This window comes from Salmo salar, chromosome ssa06 (genome assembly GCF_905237065.1).
Source record: "Salmo salar chromosome ssa06, Ssal_v3.1, whole genome shotgun sequence".
In the NCBI taxonomy this organism is placed as follows: Eukaryota; Metazoa; Chordata; class Actinopteri; order Salmoniformes; family Salmonidae; genus Salmo; species Salmo salar.
Window position 1 is genome coordinate 10,485,008 of NC_059447.1, and position 27,036 is coordinate 10,512,043.

The 27,036-nt window shown below is 37.0% G+C and overlaps 1 protein-coding gene across 1 annotated transcript in view; it reads left to right on the plus strand.

The window, feature by feature from the left end:
• LOC106606331 (heparan sulfate glucosamine 3-O-sulfotransferase 3B1) overlaps positions 1-26,828 on the plus strand; it is an 80,607-nt gene extending 53,779 nt beyond the window's left edge. The window contains exon 2 of the mRNA XM_045719724.1: positions 24,413-26,828. Coding sequence (XP_045575680.1) covers positions 24,413-25,040 — 628 coding nt within the window. The 3' untranslated portion in view covers positions 25,041-26,828. The remainder of the gene's footprint in view (positions 1-24,412) is intronic.
• The last annotated feature ends 208 nt before the right edge of the window (positions 26,829-27,036 follow it).

The following is a 27,036-nucleotide window of genomic DNA, read 5'->3' on the forward strand; positions in this document are numbered from 1 at the left end:
TAATGTTAGTGACTGTACTAAAGTAGTGATAGATATGTACTACCAACCAACTCCTAATGTTAGTGACTGTACTAAAGTAGTGTTAGATCTGTACTACCAACCAACCAACTCCTAATATTAGTGACTGTACTAAAGTAGTGTTAGATATGTACTACCAACCAACTCCTAATGTTAGTGACTGTACTAAAGTAGTGTTAGATCTGTACTACCAACCAACTCCTAATATTAGTGACTGTACTAAAGTAGTGTTAGATATATACTACCAACCAACCAACTCCTAATGTTAGTGACCGTACTAAAGTAGTGTTAGATATATACTACCAACCAACTCCTAATGTTAGTGACTGTACTAAAGTAGTGTTAGTTCTGTACTACCAACCAACCAACTCCTAATCTTAGTGACTGTACTAAAGTAGTGTTAGATCTGTACTACCAACCAACCAACTCCTAATGTTAGTGACTGTACTAAAGTAGTGATAGATCTGTACTACCAACCAACTCCCAATATTAGTGACTGTACTAAAGTAGTGATAGATATGTACTACCAACCAACCAACTCCTAATGTTAGTGACTGTACTAAAGTAGTGTTAGATATATACTACCAACCAACTCCTAATGTTAGTGACTGTACTAAAGTAGTGATAGATATATACTACCAACCAACTCCTAATGTTAGTGACTGTACTAAAGTAGTGTTAGATATATACTACCAACCAACTCCTAATGTTAGTGACTGTACTAAAGTAGTGTTAGATCTGTACTACCAACCAACCAACTCCTAATGTTAGTGACTGTACTAAAGTAGTGTTAGATATGTACTACCAACCAACCAACTCCTAATGTTAGTGACTGTACTAAAGTAGTGTTAGATATATACTACCAACCAACTCCTAATGTTAGTGACTGTACTAAAGTAGTGTTAGATATATACTACCAACCAACAACTCCTAATGTTAGTGACTGTACTAAAGTAGTGTTAGATCTGTACTACCAACCAACCAACTCCTAATGTTAGTGACTGTACTGAAGTAGTGTTAGATCTGAACTACTAACCAACCAACTCCTAATGTTAGTGACTGTACTAAAGTAGTGTTAGATATATACTACCAACCAACTCCTAATATTAGTGACTGTACTAAAGTAGTGTTAGATATATACTACCAACCAACTCCTAATGTTAGTGACTGTACTAAAGTAGTGTTAGATATATACTACCAACCAACTCCTAATATTAGTGACTGTACTAAAGTAGTGTTAGATATGTACTACCAACCAACTCCTAATGTTAGTGACTGTACTAAAGTAGTGTTAGATATATACTACCAACCAACTCCTAATGTTAGTGACTGTACTAAAGTAGTGTTAGATCTGTACTACCAACCAACCAACTCCTAATGTTAGTGACTGTACTAAAGTAGTGTTAGATATATACTACCAACCAACTCCTAATGTTAGTGACTGTACTAAAGTAGTGTTAGATATGTACTACCAACCAACTCCTAATGTTAGTGACTGTACTAAAGTAGTGATAGATCTGTACTACAGACCAACTCCTAATGTTAGTGACTGTACTAAAGTAGTGTTAGATCTGTACTACCAACCAAATCCTAATATTAGTGACTGTACTAAAGTAGTGTTAGATATGTACTACCAACCAACTCCTAATGTTAGTGACTGTACTAAAGTAGTGTTAGATCTGTACTACCAACCAACTCCTAATATTAGTGACTGTACTAAAGTAGTGTTAGATATATACTACCAACCAACCAACTCCTAATGTTAGTGACCATACTAAAGTAGTGTTAGATATATACTACCAACCAACTCCTAATGTTAGTGACTGTACTAAAGTAGTGTTAGATATGTACTACCAACCAACCTCCTAATCTTAGTGACTGTACTAAAGTAGTGTTAGATATGTACTACCAACCAACCAACTCCTAATGTTAGTGACTGTACTAAAGTAGTGTTAGATCTGTACTACCAACCAACTCCTAATATTAGTGACTGTACTAAAGTAGTGATAGATATGTACTACCAACCAACCAACTCCTAATGTTAGTGACTGTACTAAAGTAGTGTTAGATATATACTACCAACCAACTCCTAATGTTAGTGACTGTACTAAAGTAGTGTTAGATATATACTACCAACCAACTCCTAATGTTAGTGACTGTACTAAAGTAGTGTTAGATATATACTACCAACCAACTCCTAATGTTAGTGACTGTACTAAAGTAGTGTTAGATCTGTACAACCAACCAACTCCTAATGTTAGTGACTGTACTAAAGTAGTGATAGATCTGTACTACAGACAGACTCCTAATGTTAGTGACTGTACTAAAGTAGTGTTAGATCTGTACTACCAACCAAATCCTAATATTAGTGACTGTACTAAAGTAGTGTTAGATATGTACTACCAACCAACTCCTAATGTTAGTGACTGTACTAAAGTAGTGTTAGATCTGTACTACCAACCAACTCCTAATGTTAGTGACTGTACTAAAGTAGTGTTAGATATATACTACCAACCAACCAACTCCTAATGTTAGTGACCATACTAAAGTAGTGTTAGATATATACTACCAACCAACTCCTAATGTTAGTGACTGTACTAAAGTAGTGTTAGTTCTGTACTACCAACCAACCAACTCCTAATGTTAGTGACTGTACTAAAGTAGTGTTAGATCTGTACTACCAACCAACCAACTCCTAATGTTAGTGACTGTACTAAAGTAGTGTTAGATCTGTACTACCAACCAACTCCTAATATTAGTGACTGTACTAAAGTAGTGATAGATATATACTACCAACCAACCAACTCCTAATGTTAGTGACTGTACTAAAGTAGTGTTAGATATATACTACCAACCAACTCCTAATGTTAGTGACTGTACTAAAGTAGTGTTAGATATATACTACCAACCAACTCCTAATGTTAGTGACTGTACTAAAGTAGTGTTAGATATATACTACCAACCAACTCCTAATGTTAGTGACTGTACTAAAGTAGTGTTAGATATATACTACCAACCAACTCCTAATGTTAGTGACTGTACTAAAGTAGTGTTAGATATGTACTACCAACCAACTCCTAATGTTAGTGACTGTACTAAAGTAGTGTTAGATCTGTACTACCAACCAACCCTCCTAATGTTAGTGACTGTACTAAAGTAGTGTTAGATATATACTACCAACCAACTCCTAATGTTAGTGACTGTACTAAAGTAGTGTTAGATATATACTACCAACCAACCACTCCTAATATTAGTGACTGTACTAAAGTAGTGTTAGATCTGTACTACCAACCAACCAACTCCTAATGTTAGTGACTGTACTAAAGTAGTGTTAGATCTGTACTACCAACCAACTCCTAATGTTAGTGACTGTACTAAAGTAGTGTTAGATATATACTACCAACCAACCAACTCCTAATGTTAGTGACTGTCCTAAAGTAGTGTTAGATATATACTACCAACCAACTCCTAATGTTAGTGACTGTACTAAAGTAGTGTTAGATCTGTACTACCAACCAACCAACTCCTAATGTTAGTGACTGTACTAAAGTAGTGTTAGATCTATACTACCAACCAACCTCCTAATGTTAGTGACTGTACTAAAGTAGTGTTAGATCTGTACTACCAACCAACTCCTAATATTAGTGACTGTACTAAAGTAGTGTTAGATATATACTACCAACCAACACTCCTAATTTTAGTGACTGTACTAAAGTAGTGTTAGATCTGTACTACCAACCAACTCCTAATGTTAGTGACTGTACTAAAGTAGTGTTAGATATATACTACCAACCAACTCCTAATGTTAGTGACTGTACTAAAGTAGTGTTAGATATATACTACCAACCAACTCCTAATGTTAGTGACTGTACTAAAGTAGTGTTAGATCTGTACTACCAACCAACCACTCCTAATGTTAGTGACTGTACTAAAGTAGTGTTAGATATGTACTACCAACCAACTCCTAATGTTAGTGACTGTACTAAAGTAGTGTTAGATCTGTACTACCAACCAACTCCTAATATTAGTGACTGTACTAAAGTAGTGTTAGATATATACTACCAACCAACTCCTAATGTTAGTGACTGTACTAAAGTAGTGTTAGATCTGTACTACCAACCAACCTCCTAATGTTAGTGACTGTACTAAAGTAGTGTTAGATCTGTACTACCAACCAACCCTCCTAATGTTAGTGACTGTACTAAAGTAGTGTTAGATATATACTACCAACCAACTCCTAATGTTAGTGACTGTACTAAAGTAGTGTTAGATATGTACTACCAACCAACTCCTAATGTTAGTGACTGTACTAAAGTAGTGTTAGATATATACTACCAACCAACTCCTAATGTTAGTGACTGTACTAAAGTAGTGTTAGATCTGTACTACCAACCAACCAACTCCTAATGTTAGTGACTGTACTAAAGTAGTGTTAGATATATACTACCAACCAACTCCTAATGTTAGTGACTGTACTAAAGTAGTGTTAGATATATACTACCAACCAACTCCTAATGTTAGTGACTGTACTAAAGTAGTGTTAGATATATACTACCAACCAACTCCTAATGTTAGTGACTGTACTAAAGTAGTGTTAGATCTGTACAACCAACCAACTCCTAATGTTAGTGACTGTACTAAAGTAGTGTTAGATATATACTACTAACCAACTCCTAATGTTAGTGACTGTACTAAAGTAGTGTTAGATCTGTACTACCAACCAACCTCCTAATGTTAGTGACTGTACTAAAGTAGTGTTAGATATGTACTACCAACCAACTCCTAATGTTAGTGACTGTACTAAAGTAGTGTTAGATCTGTACTACCAACCAACTCCTAATATTAGTGACTGTACTAAAGTAGTGTTAGATATATACTACCAACCAACCAACTCCTGATGTTAGTGACTGTACTAAAGTAGTGTTAGATATATACTACCAACCAACTCCTAATGTTAGTGACTGTACTAAAGTAGTGTTAGATCTGTACTACCAACCAACTCCTAATGTTAGTGACTGTACTAAAGTAGTGTTAGATCTGTACTACCAACCAACCAACTCCTAATGTTAGTGACTGTACTAAAGTAGTGTTAGATATGTACTACCAACCAACTCCTAATATTAGTGACTGTACTAAAGTAGTGTTAGATATATACTACCAACCAACTCCTAATGTTAGTGACTGTACTAAAGTAGTGTTAGATATATACTACCAACCAACTCCTAATGTTAGTGACTGTACTAAAGTAGTGTTAGATATATACTACCAACCAACCAACTCCTAATGTTAGTGACTGTACTAAAGTAGTGTTAGATATATACTACCAACCAACTCCTAATGTTAGTGACTGTACTAAAGTAGTGTTAGATATGTACTACCAACCAACTCCTAATGTTAGTGACTGTACTAAAGTAGTGTTAGATCTGTACTACCAACCAACCAACTCCTAATGTTAGTGACTGTACTAAAGTAGTGTTAGATATGTACTACCAACCAACTCCTAATGTTAGTGACTGTACTAAAGTAGTGTTAGATCTGTACTACCAACCAACTCCTAATATTAGTGACTGTACTAAAGTAGTGTTAGATATATACTACCAACCAACAACTCCTAATGTTAGTGACCATACTAAAGTAGTGTTAGATATATACTACCAACCAACTCCTAATGTTAGTGACTGTACTAAAGTAGTGTTAGATCTGTACTACCAACCAACCAACTCCTAATGTTAGTGACTGTACTAAAGTAGTGTTAGATCTGTACTACCAACCAACCAACTCCTAATGTTAGTGACTGTACTAAAGTAGTGTTAGATCTGTACTACCAACCAACTCCCAATATTAGTGACTGTACTAAAGTAGTGATAGATATGTACTACCAACCAACCAACTCCTAATGTTAGTGACTGTACTAAAGTAGTGTTAGATCTGTACTACCAACCAACTCCTAATGTTAGTGACTGTACTAAAGTAGTGTTAGATATATACTACCAACCAACTCCTAATGTTAGTGACTGTACTAAAGTAGTGTTAGATATATACTACCAACCAACTCCTAATGTTAGTGACTGTACTAAAGTAGTGTTAGATCTGTACTACCAACCAACCAACTCCTAATGTTAGTGACTGTACTAAAGTAGTGTTAGATCTGTACTACCAACCAACCAACTCCTAATGTTAGTGACTGTACTAAAGTAGTGTTAGATCTATACTACCAACCAACTCCTAATGTTAGTGACTGTACTAAAGTAGTGTTAGATATATACTACCAACCAACCTCCTAATGTTAGTGACTGTACTAAAGTAGTGTTAGATCTGTACTACCAACCAACCAACTCCTAATGTTAGTGACTGTACTAAAGTAGTGTTAGATCTGTACTACCAACCAACTCCTAATGTTAGTGACTGTACTAAAGTAGTGTTAGATATGTACTACCAACCAACTCCTAATGTTAGTGACTGTACTAAAGTAGTGTTAGATATGTACTACCAACCAACTCCTAATGTTAGTGACTGTACTAAAGTAGTGTTAGATATATACTACCAACCAACTCCTAATGTTAGTGACTGTACTAAAGTAGTGTTAGATATATACTACCAACCAACTCCTAATGTTAGTGACTGTACTAAAGTAGTGTTAGATATATACTACCAACCAACTCCTAATGTTAGTGACTGTACTAAAGTAGTGTTAGATATATACTACCAACCAACTCCTAATGTTAGTGACTGTACTAAAGTAGTGTTAGATATGTACTACCAACCAACTCCTAATGTTAGTGACTGTACTAAAGTAGTGTTAGATATATACTACCAACCAACTCCTAATGTTAGTGACTGTACTAAAGTAGTGTTAGATCTGTACTACCAACCAACTCCTAATGTTAGTGACTGTACTAAAGTAGTGTTAGATCTGTACTACCAACCAACTCCTAATGTTAGTGACTGTACTAAAGTAGTGTTAGATATATACTACCAACCAACTCCTAATGTTAGTGACTGTACTAAAGTAGTGTTAGATCTATACTACCAACCAACTCCTAATGTTAGTGACTGTACTAAAGTAGTGTTAGATATATACTACCAACCAACCAACTCCTAATGTTAGTGACTGTACTAAAGTAGTGTTAGATATATACTACCAACCAACTCCTAATGTTAGTGACTGTACTAAAGTAGTGTTAGATCTGTACTACCAACCAACCAACTCCTAATATTAGTGACTGTACTAAAGTAGTGTTAGATCTGTACTACCAACCAACTCCTAATGTTAGTGACTGTACTAAAGTAGTGTTAGATATGTACTACCAACCAACCAACTCCTAATGTTAGTGACTGTACTAAAGTAGTGTTAGATCTGTACTACCAACCAACTCCTAATGTTAGTGACTGTACTAAAGTAGTGTTAGATATATACTACCAACCAACTCCTAATGTTAGTGACTGTACTAAAGTAGTGTTAGATATATACTACCAACCAACTCCTAATGTTAGTGACTGTACTAAAGTAGTGTTAGATCTATACAACCAACCAACTCCTAATGTTAGTGACTGTACTAAAGTAGTGTTAGATATATACTACCAACCAACTCCTAATGTTAGTGACTGTACTAAAGTAGTGTTAGATCTGTACTACCAACCAACTCCTAATGTTAGTGACTGTACTAAAGTAGTGTTAGATATATACTACCAACCAACAACTCCTAATGTTAGTGACTGTACTAAAGTAGTGTTAGATATATACTACCAACCAACCCTCCTAATGTTAGTGACTGTACTAAAGTAGTGTTAGATCTGTACTACCAACCAACTCCTAATGTTAGTGACTGTACTAAAGTAGTGTTAGATATGTACTACCAACCAACTCCTAATGTTAGTGACTGTACTAAAGTAGTGTTAGATCTGTACTACCAACCAACTCCTAATGTTAGTGACTGTACTAAAGTAGTGTTAGATATATACTACCAACCAACTCCTAATGTTAGTGACTGTACTAAAGTAGTGTTAGATATATACTACCAACCAACTCCTAATGTTAGTGACTGTACTAAAGTAGTGTTAGATATATACTACCAACCAACTCCTAATGTTAGTGACTGTACTAAAGTAGTGTTAGATCTATACTACCAACCAACCCTCCTAATGTTAGTGACTGTACTAAAGTAGTGTTAGATCTGTACTACCAACCAACTCCTAATGTTAGTGACTGTACTAAAGTAGTGTTAGATCTGTACTACCAACCAACTCCTAATGTTAGTGACTGTACTAAAGTAGTGTTAGATATATACTACCAACCAACTCCTAATGTTAGTGACTGTACTAAAGTAGTGTTAGATCTATACAACCAACCAACTCCTAATGTTAGTGACTGTACTAAAGTAGTGTTAGATATATACTACCAACCAACTCCTAATGTTAGTGACTGTACTAAAGTAGTGTTAGATATGTACTACCAACCAACTCCTAATGTTAGTGACTGTACTAAAGTAGTGTTAGATATATACTACCAACCAACCTCCTAATGTTAGTGACTGTACTAAAGTAGTGTTAGATATATACTACCAACCAACTCCTAATGTTAGTGACTGTACTAAAGTAGTGTTAGATATATACTACCAACCAACTCCTAATGTTAGTGACTGTACTAAAGTAGTGTTAGATATGTACTACCAACCAACTCCTAATGTTAGTGACTGTACTAAAGTAGTGTTAGATCTGTACTACCAACCAACTCCTAATGTTAGTGACTGTACTAAAGTAGTGATAGATATGTACTACCAACCAACTCCTAATGTTAGTGACTGTACTAAAGTAGTGTTAGATATATACTACCAACCAACTCCTAATGTTAGTGACTGTACTAAAGTAGTGTTAGATATATACTACCAACCAACTCCTAATGTTAGTGACTGTACTAAAGTAGTGTTAGATATATACTACCAACCAACTCCTAATGTTAGTGACTGTACTAAAGTAGTGTTAGATATATACTACCAACCAACTCCTAATGTTAGTGACTGTACTAAAGTAGTGTTAGATATGTACTACCAACCAACTCCTAATGTTAGTGACTGTACTAAAGTAGTGTTAGATCTGTACTACCAACCAACTCCTAATATTAGTGACTGTACTAAAGTAGTGTTAGATATATACTACCAACCAACTCCTAATGTTAGTGACTGTACTAAAGTAGTGTTAGATCTGTACTACCAACCAACTCCTAATATTAGTGACTGTACTAAAGTAGTGTTAGATATATACTACCAACCAACCAACTCCTAATGTTAGTGACTGTACTAAAGTAGTGTTAGATATATACTACCAACCAACTCCTAATGTTAGTGACTGTACTAAAGTAGTGTTAGATCTGTACTACCAACCAACCAACTCCTAATGTTAGTGACTGTACTAAAGTAGTGTTAGATATGTACTACCAACCAACACACTCCTAATGTTAGTGACTGTACTAAAGTAGTGTTAGATCTGTACTACCAACCAACTCCTAATGTTAGTGACTGTACTAAAGTAGTGTTAGATATATACTACCAACCAACCCTCCTAATGTTAGTGACTGTACTAAAGTAGTGTTAGATATATACTACCAACCAACTCCTAATGTTAGTGACTGTACTAAAGTAGTGTTAGATATATACTACCAACCAACTCCTAATGTTAGTGACTGTACTAAAGTAGTGTTAGATATATACTACCAACCAACTCCTAATGTTAGTGACTGTACTAAAGTAGTGTTAGATCTGTACTACCAACCAACACTCCTAATGTTAGTGACTGTACTAAAGTAGTGTTAGATCTATACTACCAACCAACTCCTAATGTTAGTGACTGTACTAAAGTAGTGTTAGATATATACTACCAACCAACACTCCTAATGTTAGTGACTGTACTAAAGTAGTGTTAGATCTATACTACCAACCAACCAACTCCTAATGTTAGTGACTGTACTAAAGTAGTGTTAGATCTGTACTACCAACCAACTCCTAATGTTAGTGACTGTACTAAAGTAGTGTTAGATATATACTACCAACCAACTCCTAATGTTAGTGACTGTACTAAAGTAGTGTTAGATATATACTACCAACCAACTCCTAATATTAGTGACTGTACTAAAGTAGTGTTAGATATATACTACCAACCAACCAACTCCTAATGTTAGTGACTGTACTAAAGTAGTGTTAGATATATACTACCAACCAACTCCTAATGTTAGTGACTGTACTAAAGTAGTGTTAGATATATACTACCAACCAACTCCTAATGTTAGTGACTGTACTAAAGTAGTGTTAGATATATACTACCAACCAACTCCTAATGTTAGTGACTGTACTAAAGTAGTGTTAGATCTGTACTACCAACCAACTCCTAATGTTAGTGACTGTACTAAAGTAGTGTTAGATCTGTACTACCAACCAACTCCTAATGTTAGTGACTGTACTAAAGTAGTCTTAGATCTGTACTACCAACCAACTCCTAATATTAGTGACTGTACTAAAGTAGTGTTAGATATATACTACCAACCAACTCCTAATGTTAGTGACTGTACTAAAGTAGTGTTAGATATATACTACCAACCAACTCCTAATGTTAGTGACTGTACTAAAGTAGTGTTAGATATATACTACCAACCAACCCTCCTAATGTTAGTGACTGTCCTAAAGTAGTGTTAGATATATACTACCAACCAACTCCTAATGTTAGTGACTGTACTAAAGTAGTGTTAGATCTGTACTACCAACCAACCACTCCTAATGTTAGTGACTGTACTAAAGTAGTGTTAGATCTATACTACCAACCAACCTCCTAATGTTAGTGACTGTACTAAAGTAGTGTTAGATCTGTACTACCAACCAACTCCCTAATATTAGTGACTGTACTAAAGTAGTGATAGATATGTACTACCAACCAACCAACTCCTAATGTTAGTGACTGTACTAAAGTAGTGTTAGATATATACTACCAACCAACTCCTAATGTTAGTGACTGTACTAAAGTAGTGTTAGATCTATACAACCAACCAACTCCTAATGTTAGTGACTGTACTAAAGTAGTGTTAGATATATACTACCAACCAACTCCTAATGTTAGTGACTGTACTAAAGTAGTGTTAGATCTGTACTACCAACCAACCCTCCTAATGTTAGTGACTGTACTAAAGTAGTGTTAGATCTATACTACCAACCAACTCCTAATGTTAGTGACTGTACTAAAGTAGTGTTAGATATATACTACCAACCAACTCCTAATGTTAGTGACTGTACTAAAGTAGTGTTAGATATATACTACCAACCAACCAACTCCTAATGTTAGTGACTGTACTAAAGTAGTGTTAGATCTGTACTACCAACCAACTCCTAATGTTAGTGACTGTACTAAAGTAGTGTTAGATATGTACTACCAACCAACTCCTAATGTTAGTGACTGTACTAAAGTAGTGTTAGATATATACTACCAACCAACTCCTAATGTTAGTGACTGTACTAAAGTAGTGTTAGATATATACTACCAACCAACTCCTAATGTTAGTGACTGTACTAAAGTAGTGTTAGATATATACTACCAACCAACCAACTCCTAATGTTAGTGACTGTACTAAAGTAGTGTTAGATATGTACTACCAACCAACTCCTAATGTTAGTGACTGTACTAAAGTAGTGTTAGATATATACTACCAACCAACCAACCAACTCCTAATGTTAGTGACTGTACTAAAGTAGTGTTAGATATATACTACCAACCAACCCTCCTAATGTTAGTGACTGTACTAAAGTAGTGTTAGATCTATACTACCAACCAACTCCTAATGTTAGTGACTGTACTAAAGTAGTGTTAGATATATACTACCAACCAACTCCTAATGTTAGTGACTGTACTAAAGTAGTGTTAGATCTGTACTACCAACCAACCAACTCCTAATGTTAGTGACTGTACTAAAGTAGTGTTAGATATGTACTACCAACCAACTCCTAATGTTAGTGACTGTACTAAAGTAGTGTTAGATCTGTACTACCAACCAACTCCTAATGTTAGTGACTGTACTAAAGTAGTGTTAGATATATACTACCAACCAACCAACTCCTAATGTTAGTGACTGTACTAAAGTAGTGTTAGATATATACTACCAACCAACTCCTAATGTTAGTGACTGTACTAAAGTAGTGTTAGATATATACTACCAACCAACCAACTTCTAATGTTAGTGACTGTACTAAAGTAGTGTTAGATATGTACTACCAACCAACCAACTCCTAATGTTAGTGACTGTACTAAAGTAGTGTTAGATCTGTACTACCAACCAACTCCTAATGTTAGTGACTGTACTAAAGTAGTGTTAGATATATACTACCAACCAACCACTCCTAATGTTAGTGACTGTACTAAAGTAGTGTTAGATCTGTACTACCAACCAACTCCTAATATTAGTGACTGTACTAAAGTAGTGTTAGATATATACTACCAACCAACTCCTAATGTTAGTGACTGTACTAAAGTAGTGTTAGATATATACTACCAACCAACTCCTAATGTTAGTGACTGTACTAAAGTAGTGTTAGATATATACTACCAACCAACCAACTCCTAATGTTAGTGACTGTACTAAAGTAGTGTTAGATCTGTACTACCAACCAACCCTCCTAATGTTAGTGACTGTACTAAAGTAGTGTTAGATCTGTACTACCAACCAACCACTCCTAATGTTAGTGACTGTACTAAAGTAGTGTTAGATATATACTACCAACCAACTCCTAATGTTAGTGACTGTACTAAAGTAGTGTTAGATATATACTACCAACCAACTCCTAATGTTAGTGACTGTACTAAAGTAGTGTTAGATATATACTACCAACCAACTCCTAATGTTAGTGACTGTACTAAAGTAGTGTTAGATCTATACTACCAACCAACTCCTAATGTTAGTGACTGTACTAAAGTAGTGTTAGATATATACTACCAACCAACCAACTCCTAATGTTAGTGACTGTACTAAAGTAGTGTTAGATATATACTACCAACCAACTCCTAATGTTAGTGACTGTACTAAAGTAGTGTTAGATATATACTACCAACCAACTCCTAATGTTAGTGACTGTACTAAAGTAGTGTTAGATATATACTACCAACCAACTCCTAATGTTAGTGACTGTACTAAAGTAGTGATAGATATGTACTACCAACCAACCTCCTAATGTTAGTGACTGTACTAAAGTAGTGTTAGATATATACTACCAACCAACTCCTAATGTTAGTGACTGTACTAAAGTAGTGTTAGATATATACTACCAACCAACCTCCTAATGTTAGTGACTGTACTAAAGTAGTGTTAGATATATACTACCAACCAACTCCTAATGTTAGTGACTGTACTAAAGTAGTGTTAGATCTGTACTACCAACCAACCACTCCTAATGTTAGTGACTGTACTAAAGTAGTGTTAGATATATACTACCAACCAACCACTCCTAATGTTAGTGACTGTACTAAAGTAGTGTTAGATATATACTACCAACCAACTCCTAATGTTAGTGACTGTACTAAAGTAGTGTTAGATATATACTACCAACCAACCCTCCTAATGTTAGTGACTGTACTAAAGTAGTGTTAGATCTGTACTACCAACCAACCCTCCTAATGTTAGTGACTGTACTAAAGTAGTGTTAGATCTGTACTACCAACCAACTCCTAATGTTAGTGACTGTACTAAAGTAGTGTTAGATATATACTACCAACCAACTCCTAATGTTAGTGACTGTACTAAAGTAGTGTTAGATATATACTACCAACCAACTCCTAATGTTAGTGACTGTACTAAAGTAGTGTTAGATATATACTACCAACCAACTCCTAATGTTAGTGACTGTACTAAAGTAGTGTTAGATCTGTACTACCAACCAACTCCTAATGTTAGTGACTGTACTAAAGTAGTGTTAGATATATACTACCAACCAACTCCTAATGTTAGTGACTGTACTAAAGTAGTGTTAGATATATACTACCAACCAACTCCTAATGTTAGTGACTGTACTAAAGTAGTGTTAGATCTGTACTACCAACCAACTCCTAATGTTAGTGACTGTACTAAAGTAGTGTTAGATATATACTACCAACCAACTCCTAATGTTAGTGACTGTACTAAAGTAGTGTTAGATATATACTACCAACCAACTCCTAATGTTAGTGACTGTACTAAAGTAGTGTTAGATATATACTACCAACCAACTCCTAATGTTAGTGACTGTACTAAAGTAGTGTTAGATATATACTACCAACCAACCAACTCCTAATGTTAGTGACTGTACTAAAGTAGTGTTAGATATATACTACCAACCAACTCCTAATGTTAGTGACTGTACTAAAGTAGTGTTAGATCTGTACTACCAACCAACCAACTCCTAATGTTAGTGACTGTACTAAAGTAGTGTTAGATATATACTACCAACCAACCAACTCCTAATGTTAGTGACTGTACTAAAGTAGTGTTAGATATATACTACCAACCAACTCCTAATGTTAGTGACTGTACTAAAGTAGTGTTAGATATATACTACCAACCAACTCCTAATGTTAGTGACTGTACTAAAGTAGTGTTAGATATGTACTACCAACCAACTCCTAATGTTAGTGACTGTACTAAAGTAGTGTTAGATCTGTACTACCAACCAACTCCTAATATTAGTGACTGTACTAAAGTAGTGTTAGATATATACTACCAACCAACTCCTAATGTTAGTGACTGTACTAAAGTAGTGTTAGATATATACTACCAACCAACCAACTCCTAATGTTAGTGACTGTACTAAAGTAGTGTTAGATCTGTACTACCAACCATCTCCTAATGTTAGTGACTGTACTAAAGTAGTGTTAGATCTGACTACTAACCAACCAACTCCTAATGTTAGTGACTGTACTAAAGTAGTGTTAGATATATACTACCAACCAACTCCTAATGTTAGTGACTGTACTAAAGTAGTGTTAGATATATACTACCAACCAACTCCTAATGTTAGTGACTGTACTAAAGTAGTGTTAGATATATACTACCAACCAACTCCTAATGTTAGTGACTGTACTAAAGTAGTGATAGATCTGTACTACCAACCAACTCCTAATGTTAGTGACTGTACTAAAGTAGTGTTAGATATGTACTACCAACCAACTCCTAATGTTAGTGACTGTACTAAAGTAGTGTTAGATATGTACTACCAACCAACCTCCTAATATTAGTGACTGTACTAAAGTAGTGTTAGATATGTACTACCAACCAACTCCTAATGTTAGTGACTGTACTAAAGTAGTGTTAGATCTGTACTACCAACCAACTCCTAATATTAGTGACTGTACTAAAGTAGTGTTAGATATATACTACCAACCAACCAACTCCTAATGTTAGTGACTATACTAAAGTAGTGTTAGATATATACTACCAACCAACTCCTAATGTTAGTGACTGTACTAAAGTAGTGTTAGATATATACTACCAACCAACCCTCCTAATGTTAGTGACTGTACTAAAGTAGTGTTAGATCTGTACTACCAACCAACCCTCCTAATGTTAGTGACTGTACTAAAGTAGTGTTAGATCTGTACTACCAACCAACTCCTAATGTTAGTGACTGTACTAAAGTAGTGTTAGATATATACTACCAACCAACCTCCTAATGTTAGTGACTGTACTAAAGTAGTGTTAGATCTGTACTACCAACCAACTCCTAATGTTAGTGACTGTACTAAAGTAGTGTTAGATATATACTACCAACCAACTCCTAATGTTAGTGACTGTACTAAAGTAGTGTTAGATATATACTACCAACCAACCCTCCTAATGTTAGTGACTGTACTAAAGTAGTGTTAGATATATACTACCAACCAACTCCTAATGTTAGTGACTGTACTAAAGTAGTGTTAGATATATACTACCAACCAACCTCCTAATGTTAGTGACTGTACTAAAGTAGTGTTAGATATATACTACCAACCAACTCCTAATGTTAGTGACTGTACTAAAGTAGTGTTAGATATATACTACCAACCAACTCCTAATGTTAGTGACTGTACTAAAGTAGTGTTAGATATATACTACCAACCAACTCCTAATGTTAGTGACTGTACTAAAGTAGTGTTAGATCTGTACTACCAACCAACCCTCCTAATGTTAGTGACTGTACTAAAGTAGTGTTAGATATATACTACCAACCAACTCCTAATGTTAGTGACTGTACTAAAGTAGTGTTAGATATATACTACCAACCAACTCCTAATGTTAGTGACTGTACTAAAGTAGTGTTAGATATATACTACCAACCAACTCCTAATGTTAGTGACTGTACTAAAGTAGTGTTAGATATGTACTACCAACCAACTCCTAATGTTAGTGACTGTACTAAAGTAGTGTTAGATCTGTACTACCAACCAACTCCTAATGTTAGTGACTGTACTAAAGTAGTGTTAGATCTGTACTACCAACCAACTCCTAATGTTAGTGACTGTACTAAAGTAGTGTTAGATATATACTACCAACCAACTCCTAATGTTAGTGACTGTACTAAAGTAGTGTTAGATCTGTACTACCAACCAACTCCTAATGTTAGTGACTGTACTAAAGTAGTGTTAGATATATACTACTAACCAACTCCTAATGTTAGTGACTGTACTAAAGTAGTGTTAGATCTATACTACCAACCAACTCCTAATGTTAGTGACTGTACTAAAGTAGTGTTAGATATGTACTACCAACCAACTCCTAATGTTAGTGACTGTACTAAAGTAGTGTTAGATATATACTACCAACCAACCAACTCCTAATGTTAGTGACTGTACTAAAGTAGTCTTAGATCTGTACTACCAACCAACTCCTAATGTTAGTGACTGTACTAAAGTAGTGTTAGATCTGTACTACCAACCAACCAACTCCTAATGTTAGTGACTGTACTAAAGTAGTGTTAGATATATACTACCAACCAACTCCTAATGTTAGTGACTGTACTAAAGTAGTGTTAGATATATACTACCAACCAACTCCTAATGTTAGTGACTGTACTAAAGTAGTGTTAGATATATACTACCAACCAACTCCTAATGTTAGTGACTGTACTAAAGTAGTGTTAGATCTGTACTACCAACCAACTCCTAATATTAGTGACTGTACTAAAGTAGTGTTAGATATATACTACCAACCAACTCCTAATGTTAGTGACTGTACTAAAGTAGTGTTAGATATATACTACCAACCAACTCCTAATGTTAGTGACTGTACTAAAGTAGTGATAGATATATACTACCAACCAACCTCCTAATGTTAGTGACTGTACTAAAGTAGTGTTAGATATATACTACCAACCAACTCCTAATGTTAGTGACTGTACTAAAGTAGTGTTAGATATATACTACCAACCAACCTCCTAATGTTAGTGACTGTACTAAAGTAGTGTTAGATCTGTACTACCAACCAACTCCTAATGTTAGTGACTGTACTAAAGTAGTGTTAGATATATACTACCAACCAACCTCCTAATGTTAGTGACTGTACTAAAGTAGTGTTAGATATATACTACCAACCAACTCCTAATGTTAGTGACTGTACTAAAGTAGTGTTAGATATGTACTACCAACCAACCCTCCTAATGTTAGTGACTGTACTAAAGTAGTGTTAGATCTGTACTACCAACCAACCACTCCTAATGTTAGTGACTGTACTAAAGTAGTGTTAGATATATACTACCAACCAACTCCTAATGTTAGTGACTGTACTAAAGTAGTGTTAGATATATACTACCAACCAACCACTCCTAATGTTAGTGACTGTACTAAAGTAGTGTTAGATCTGTACTACCAACCAACTCCTAATGTTAGTGACTGTACTAAAGTAGTGTTAGATATATACTACCAACCAACTCCTAATGTTAGTGACTGTACTAAAGTAGTGTTGGATATATACTACCAACCAACTCCTAATGTTAGTGACTGTACTAAAGTAGTGTTAGATATATACTACCAACCAACTCCTAATGTTAGTGACTGTACTAAAGTAGTGTTAGATCTGTACTACCAACCAACTCCTAATGTTAGTGACTGTACTAAAGTAGTGTTAGATATATACTACCAACCAACTCCTAATGTTAGTGACTGTACTAAAGTAGTGTTAGATATATACTACCAACCAACTCCTAATGTTAGTGACTGTACTAAAGTAGTGTTAGATATGTACTACCAACCAACTCCTAATGTTAGTGACTGTACTAAAGTAGTGTTAGATATATACTACCAACCAACTCCTAATGTTAGTGACTGTACTAAAGTAGTGTTAGATCTGTACTACCAACCAACTCCTAATGTTAGTGACTGTACTAAAGTAGTGTTAGATATATACTACCAACCAACTCCTAATGTTAGTGACTGTACTAAAGTAGTGTTAGATATATACTACCAACCAACAAACTCCTGATGTTAGTGACTGTCCTAAAGTAGTGTTAGATATATACTACCAACCAACTCCTAATGTTAGTGACTGTACTAAAGTAGTGTTAGATCTGTACTACCAACCAACTCCTAATGTTAGTGACTGTACTAAAGTAGTGTTAGATATATACTACCAACCAACCAACTCCTAATGTTAGTGACTGTACTAAAGTAGTGTTAGATATATACTACCAACCAACCTCCTAATGTTAGTGACTGTACTAAAGTAGTGTTAGATCTGTACTACCAACCAACTCCTAATGTTAGTGACTGTACTAAAGTAGTGTTAGATATGTACTACCAACCAACTCCTAATGTTAGTGACTGTACTAAAGTAGTGTTAGATATGTACTACCAACCAACTCCTAATATTAGTGACTGTACTAAAGTAGTGTTAGATATATACTACCAACCAACTCCTAATGTTAGTGACTGTACTAAAGTAGTGTTAGATATATACTACCAACCAACCAACTCCTAATGTTATTGACTGTACTAAAGTAGTGTTAGATATATACTACCAACCAACTCCTAATGTTAGTGACTGTACTAAAGTAGTGTTAGATATATACTACCAACCAACTCCTAATGTTAGTGACTGTACTAAAGTAGTGTTAGATATATACTACCAACCAACTCCTAATATTAGTGACTGTACTAAAGTAGTGTTAGATATATACTACCAACCAACCAACTCCTAATGTTAGTGACTGTACTAAAGTAGTGTTAGATATGTACTACCAACCAACTCCTAATGTTAGTGACTGTACTAAAGTAGTGTTAGATATATACTACCAACCAACCAACTCCTAATGTTAGTGACTGTACTAAAGTAGTGTTAGATATATACTACCAACCAACTCCTAATGTTAGTGACTGTACTAAAGTAGTGTTAGATATGTACTACCAACCAACTCCTAATGTTAGTGACTGTACTAAAGTAGTGTTAGATATATACTACCAACCAACTCCTAATGTTAGTGACTGTACTAAAGTAGTGTTAGATATATACTACCAACCAACTCCTAATGTTAGTGACTGTACTAAAGTAGTGTTAGATATATACTACCAACCAACCCTCCTAATGTTAGTGACTGTACTAAAGTAGTGTTAGATATATACTACCAACCAACTCCTAATGTTAGTGACTGTACTAAAGTAGTCTTAGATCTGTACTACCAACCAACTCCTAATTTTAGTGACTCTACTAAAGTAGTCTTAGATCTGTACTACCAACCAACCAACTCCTAATGTTAGTGACTGTACTAAAGTAGTGTTAGATATATACTACCAACCAACTCCTAATGTTAGTGACTGTACTAAAGTAGTGTTAGATATATACTACCAACCAACCTCCTAATGTTAGTGACTGTACTAAAGTAGTGTTAGATCTGTACTACCAACCAACTCCTAATGTTAGTGACTGTACTAAAGTAGTGTTAGATATATACTACCAACCAACCTCCTAATGTTAGTGACTGTACTAAAGTAGTGTTAGATATATACTACCAACCAACCATCCTAATGTTAGTGACTGTACTAAAGTAGTGTTAGATATGTACTACCAACCAACCACTCCTAATGTTAGTGACTGTACTAAAGTAGTGTTAGATATGTACTACCAACCAACTCCTAATGTTAGTGACTGTACTAAAGTAGTGTTAGATCTGTACTACCAACCAACTCCTAATGTTAGTGACTGTACTAAAGTAGTGTTAGATATATACTACCAACCAACTCCTAATGTTAGTGACTGTACTAAAGTAGTGTTAGATCTGTACTACCAACCAACCAACTCCTAATGTTAGTGACTGTACTAAAGTAGTGTTAGATATGTACTACCAACCAACTCCTAATGTTAGTGACTGTACTAAAGTAGTGTTAGATATGTACTACCAACCAACTCCTAATGTTAGTGACTGTACTAAAGTAGTGTTAGATATGTACTACCAACCAACTCCTAATGTTAGTGACTGTACTAAAGTAGTGTTAGATATATACTACCAACCAACCAACTCCTAATGTTAGTGACTGTACTAAAGTAGTGTTAGATATGTACTACCAACCAACTCCTAATGTTAGTGACTGTACTAAAGTAGTGTTAGATATATACTACCAACCAACTCCTAATGTTAGTGACTGTACTAAAGTAGTGTTAGATATATACTACCAACCAACTCCTAATGTTAGTGACTGTACTAAAGTAGTGTTAGATCTGTACTACCAACCAACTCCTAATGTTAGTGACTGTACTAAAGTAGTGTTAGATATATACTACCAACCAACTCCTAATGTTAGTGACTGTACTAAAGTAGTGTTAGATCTGTACTACCAACCAACTCCTAATATTAGTGACTGTACTAAAGTAGTGTTAGATATATACTACCAACCAACCAACTCCTAATGTTAGTGACTGTACTAAAGTAGTGTTAGATATATACTACCAACCAACCAACTCCTAATGTTAGTGACTGTACTAAAGTAGTGTTAGATCTGTACTACCAACCAACTCCTAATGTTAGTGACTGTACTAAAGTAGTGTTAGATATATACTACCAACCAACCTCCTAATGTTAGTGACTGTACTAAAGTAGTGTTAGATCTGTACTACCAACCAACTCCTAATGTTAGTGACTGTACTAAAGTAGTGTTAGATATGTACTACCAACCAACTCCTAATGTTAGTGACTGTACTAAAGTAGTGTTAGATCTGTACTACCAACCAACTCCTAATGTTAGTGACTGTACTAAAGTAGTGTTAGATATATACTACCAACCAACCTCCTAATGTTAGTGACTGTACTAAAGTAGTGTTAGATCTATACTACCAACCAACTCCTAATGTTAGTGACTATACTAAAGTAGTGTTAGATATGTACTACCAACCAACCAACTCCTAATGTTAGTGACTGTACTAAAGTAGTGTTAGATATATACTACCAACCAACCAACTCCTAATGTTAGTGACTGTACTAAAGTAGTGTTAGATCTGTACTACCAACCAACTCCTAATGTTAGTGACTGTACTAAAGTAGTGTTAGATATATACTACCAACCAACCTCCTAATGTTAGTGACTGTACTAAAGTAGTGTTAGATCTGTACTACCAACCAACCAACTCCTAATGTTAGTGACTGTACTAAAGTAGTGTTAGATCTGTACTACCAACCAACTCCTAATGTTAGTGACTGTACTAAAGTAGTGTTAGATATATACTACCAACCAACTCCTAATGTTAGTGACTGTACTAAAGTAGTGTTAGATATATACTACCAACCAACCAACTCCTAATGTTAGTGACTGTACTAAAGTAGTGTTAGATATATACTACCAACCAACCAACTCCTAATGTTAGTGACTGTACTAAAGTAGTGTTAGATCTGTACTACCAACCAACTCCTAATGTTAGTGACTGTACTAAAGTAGTGTTAGATATGTACTACCAACCAACCAACTCCTAATGTTAGTGACTGTACTAAAGTAGTGTTAGATCTGTACTACCAACCAACCAACTCCTAATGTTAGTTACTGTACTAAAGTAGTGTTAGATCTGAACTACTAACCAACCAACTCCTAATGTTAGTGACTGTACTAAAGTAGTGTTAGATATGTACTACCAACCAACCACTCCTAATGTTAGTGACTGTACTAAAGTAGTGTTAGATATGTACTACCAACCAACTCCTAATGTTAGTGACTGTACTAAAGTAGTGTTAGATATGTACTACCAACCAACTCCTAATATTAGTGACTGTACTAAAGTAGTGTTAGATCTGTACTACCAACCATCTCCTAATATTGGTGACTGTACTAAAGTAGTGATAGATATATACTACCAACCAACCAACTCCTAATGTTAGTGACTGTACTAAAGTAGTGTTAGATCTGAACTACCAACCAACCAACTCCTAATATTAGTGACTGTACTAAAGTAGTGTTAGATCTGAACTACCAACCAACTCCTAATATTAGTGACTGTACTAAAGTAGTGATAGATATGTACTACCAACCAACCAACTCCTAATGTTAGTGACTGTACTAAAGTAGTGTTAGATATATACTACCAACCAACTGTTAATGTTAGTGACTGTACTATAGTAGTGATAGATATGTACTATCAACCAACTACTAATGTTAGTGACTGTACTAAAGTAGTGTTAGATATATACTACCAACCAACTCCTAATATTAGTGACTGTACTAAAGTAGTGTTATCTAACTGTCTTCCTCTTTTCTCCACTACCCTCCCTCCTCCCCTCCCTTCCCTCCTCCCCTCCCTCCTACACTCCCTCCTCCCCTCCCTCCAACCCTCCCTTCTCCCTTACCCCTCTAAGTCACTAAGCACTAGTCTACTACCCCTCTAACTCACTAAGCACTGGTCTACTACCGCTATCTCCCTCCCTCCTTTCCTATCCTTCTAATGCACTACAAGGACTACTACCCCTAATGCCTATGTGTTTAGGATTAGTCGAAATCTCTGGTGTCCCACTTTAGCCATTACCCAGAGCCCTGGTCATTACCCTGGTCTGGGGCTGCAGTTAACTGGCTAATTTATTATCTAAAAGAGTCAGGTCAGCTCAATAAGAGGGGGCATCATGGGACTGGCCAGACAGACAGACAGACAGACAGACAGACAGACAGACAGACAGACAGACAGACAGACAGACAGACAGACAGACAGACAGACAGACAGACAGACAGACAGACAGACAGACAGACAGACAGACAGACAGACAGACAGACGTCTAACAGTTTTGACCTTTATAGCATAATGAATAAGATTACATGGACAGGTGGATCTGATCCTAGATCAGCATTCCTATTCCACAACGCTTGATCCTTTATGTCTCCATGAGTAATCTGACCTGAATGCACAGTCTGACTACTCCTGAAATAATAGTCTGGCTGCCGCATGGTCCCAGGCTGTAACTCCTGAAATAATAGCCTGGCTGCTGCATGGTTCCAGGCTGTAACTCCTGAAATAATAGCCTGGCTGCTGCATGGTCCCAGGCTGTAACTCCTGAACTATAGCCTGGCTGCTGCATGGTCCCAGAATGTAACTCCTGAACTATAGCCTGGCTGCTGCATGGTCCCAGAATGTAACTCCTGAACCACACTATATGTGCTATATGTGCTATATGTGCCACACTATATGTGCTATATGTGCCTTAGCCCAATACTAACCTCTCCATCTCCCCATCTCTCCATCTCTCCATCTCTCCACGTCTCCACCTCTCTACCTCTCTACCTCTCTACCTGTCCACCTGTCCACCTCTCCACCTCTCCATCCCTCCACCTCTCCACGTCACCACGTCTCCACTTCTCCACCACTCCACCTCTCTATCCCTCCACCTCTCCACCTCTCCATCTCTCCACCTCTCTACCTCTCCATCTCTCCACGTCACCACGTCTCCACTTCTCCACCACCCCACCTCTCTATCCCTCCACCTCTCCACCTCTCTACCTCTCCACCTCTCCACGTCACCACCTCTCCACCTCTCCACTTCTCTATCCCTCCATCTCTCCACCTCTCTATCCCTCCACCTCTCCACCTCTCCACGCCACCACGTCTCCATGTCTCCACTTCTTCACATCACCACCCTCCACCTCTCCATATCTCCACCTCTCCACCTCTCCACCTCTCCATATCTCCACCTCTCCACATCTCCACCTCTCCATCTCTCCACCTCTCCACCTCTCTATCTCTCCATGTCACCACATCTCCATGTCTCCACATCTCCATCTCTCCATGTCTCCACCTCTCCACCTCTCCATCTCTCCACCTCTCCACCTCTCCATCTCTCCACATCTCCACCTCTCCACCTCTCCATCTCTCCTCTCCATCCCTCATCTCATGGAGTGCTTCACAGTCCTGTCTTTATCCTGTGTGTATAATAACAAACTTCTCCATCTCTCCTCTCCTTAGAGACCGTATGCCTGAGACCCAGGAGGGTCAGATCACCATGGAGAAGACCCCCAGCTACTACGTCACTAAAGACGTCCCTGCCCGTATCCACACCATGTCCCCAGACACCAAGCTGATTGTGGTGGTCCGAGACCCCGTTACCAGGGCCATCTCAGACTACACTCAGACCCGCTCCAAGAAACCTGACATCCCATCCTTTGAGAGCCTCGCCTTCAAGAACAGGACTACGGGTCTCATCGATACGTCCTGGAGCGCTGTCCAGATCGGGATGTATGCCAAGCACCTACAACGCTGGCTGCAGTACTTCCCCAAGGACCAGCTCCTCTTCATCAGCGGGGAGAGGTTGATCTCCGACCCAGCCGGGGAGATGACACGCGTACAGGACTTCCTGGGGCTCAGGAGGGTGGTCGGTCACAAACACTTTCACTTCAACCCAGCCAAGGGCTTCCCCTGTCTGAAGAGGCCGGAGGGGAATAGTAAACCTCACTGTCTGGGGAAGACCAAAGGAAGGACTCATCCTAATATTGACCCTGAGGTGGTACAGAGGCTGAGGGAGTTTTATCAACCTTTCAACAGGAGGTTTTATCAGATGACGGGACATGACTTTGGATGGGGTTCATGGAGCTGAGCGACTGAGACATTGAGTGAATCCGAAATGGAACCCTATTCCCTATGTAGTGCACTGCCCTGGTCAATAGTAGTGCACTATAATATTGGACAAAATGGCACCCTCTTCCCTATGTAGCGCACTACCCTGGTCAATAGTAGTGCACTATATTATAGGACAAAATGGCACCCTCTTCCCTATGTAGTGCACTACCCCGGTCAATAGTAGTGCATTATTGAGGTTGTTGTACACTAATCTGCACAAATGTAGTGCACTATTGAGGTATTATGGTGCCCTTTCAGACAGAGATGTTGTGTTTTTCTTTGAGGGGTTTTAGGTTGTTGTAACATTTAGGAGATATTGTTATACTGTGTATATAAGGCAGCGTATGTAAAAAGTACAGAAGTCTATTTATTTTTAGGATATTAGGAACTCACTGATCTGCCTATCCATGTTTGTTGACGATCATCACACATCTTTACATTCCTGTTTTTAAAATCTTCATTTGAAGGGCATTTTGTAATCTTGAAATTACCTCAGAAAAATACATGTGCAGGAATTGTGGAAATGAAAATATAACAGCACAATCGTGTTACGGGTAGCAGCAATTGACCAGCAGGGTTAGGCTAGAGCTATTGTTTCCCTTTATATACATGCAATGACTTTATAATGTTGCTTTAGCTCAATCTCCCTATCTTTACCACGTTGGTTTTTAACATGGCTGTGCGAATACCACACCATTTCAGCAAAAATGGTTCAATCACAAAGGTTGGTAGAATGAGGATGTAGAAATATTGTACCAACCAGAGAATTAGTGTTGGGTCATTGAACACGAAGACATCTCTCTAGCCTCTTCTTTAAAAGATGTTCAAAACCACTCAAGGAGTCCAAAACAACCCATCATTTACCTCCTTAAGATCAGCCTGACCTCCAGAGGCCTGTGGGCCCACTTCATCCATCAGATCAATATATACAACCCCAGCTGATCCAGTCAGGCTGCGTCCCATATGACTTCCTGCTCCCTTAATCGTTCACTACTTATGACCACGACCCATGGGGCATTTAGGGAACAGGGAACCATTTGGGATGCCCTCCCAGTGTCACTATGACAGCTATATCAATACAGTAATAACTCATCATCACATCAATTACATGTGAGTGATGTCATATTACATCTGAGTGATGTCACAGTGCTGTCTGGACTCTCCTGCTATAAAACAAGGATCCGTCAAAAGGTTCATTGGAGTCAACGTATGTTGGGACCTTGTGACCACTACACATTAACGTAATGATCTGGATTTTATGTTCCAGATTCAAGGCTCTTCTGAAGGGGCAAGCTATTTAGGAAGCTTTACATTACTGTCATAGTCATTAGCACCCCTCCTAGTTCCTCTGCTTGCTGAAGCCAGTTGACCGACCTAAACAATCTTTAAATGTGCAGTCTTTTTGATGAGATGCCGTCACCTTTTCATGTTTGTAATCCATACTTTGCTAGCAGTGAGGTTTGCTTGTGTAATGATATGATGACTCTATTCTGGGATGATGAGCTGACCATGATACAGTATAATGTTATCATCACAGTCCTCTGTAGTCCTGCTAGGTAAAGTTAACAGGACTGCTGTTGGATCAGATGTTATCATCACAGTCCTCTGTAGTCCTGCTAGGTAAAGTTAACAGGACTGCTGTTGGATCAGATGTTATCATCACAGTCCTCTGTAGTCCTGCTAGGTAAAGTTAACAGGACTGCTGTTGGATCAGATGTTATCATCACAGCCCTCTGTGGTCCTGTTAGGTAAAGTTAACAGGACTGCTGTTACCAATGTTATCATCACAGCCCTCTTAGTCCTGTTAGGTAAAGTTAACAGGACTGCTGTTGGACCAGATGTTATCTCACAGCCCTCTGTAGTCCTGTTAGGTAAGTACAGGACTGCTGTTGGACCAATTTATCATCACAGTCCTCTGTAGTCCTGCTAGGTAAAGTTAACAGGACTGCTGTTGGATCAGATGTTATCATCAC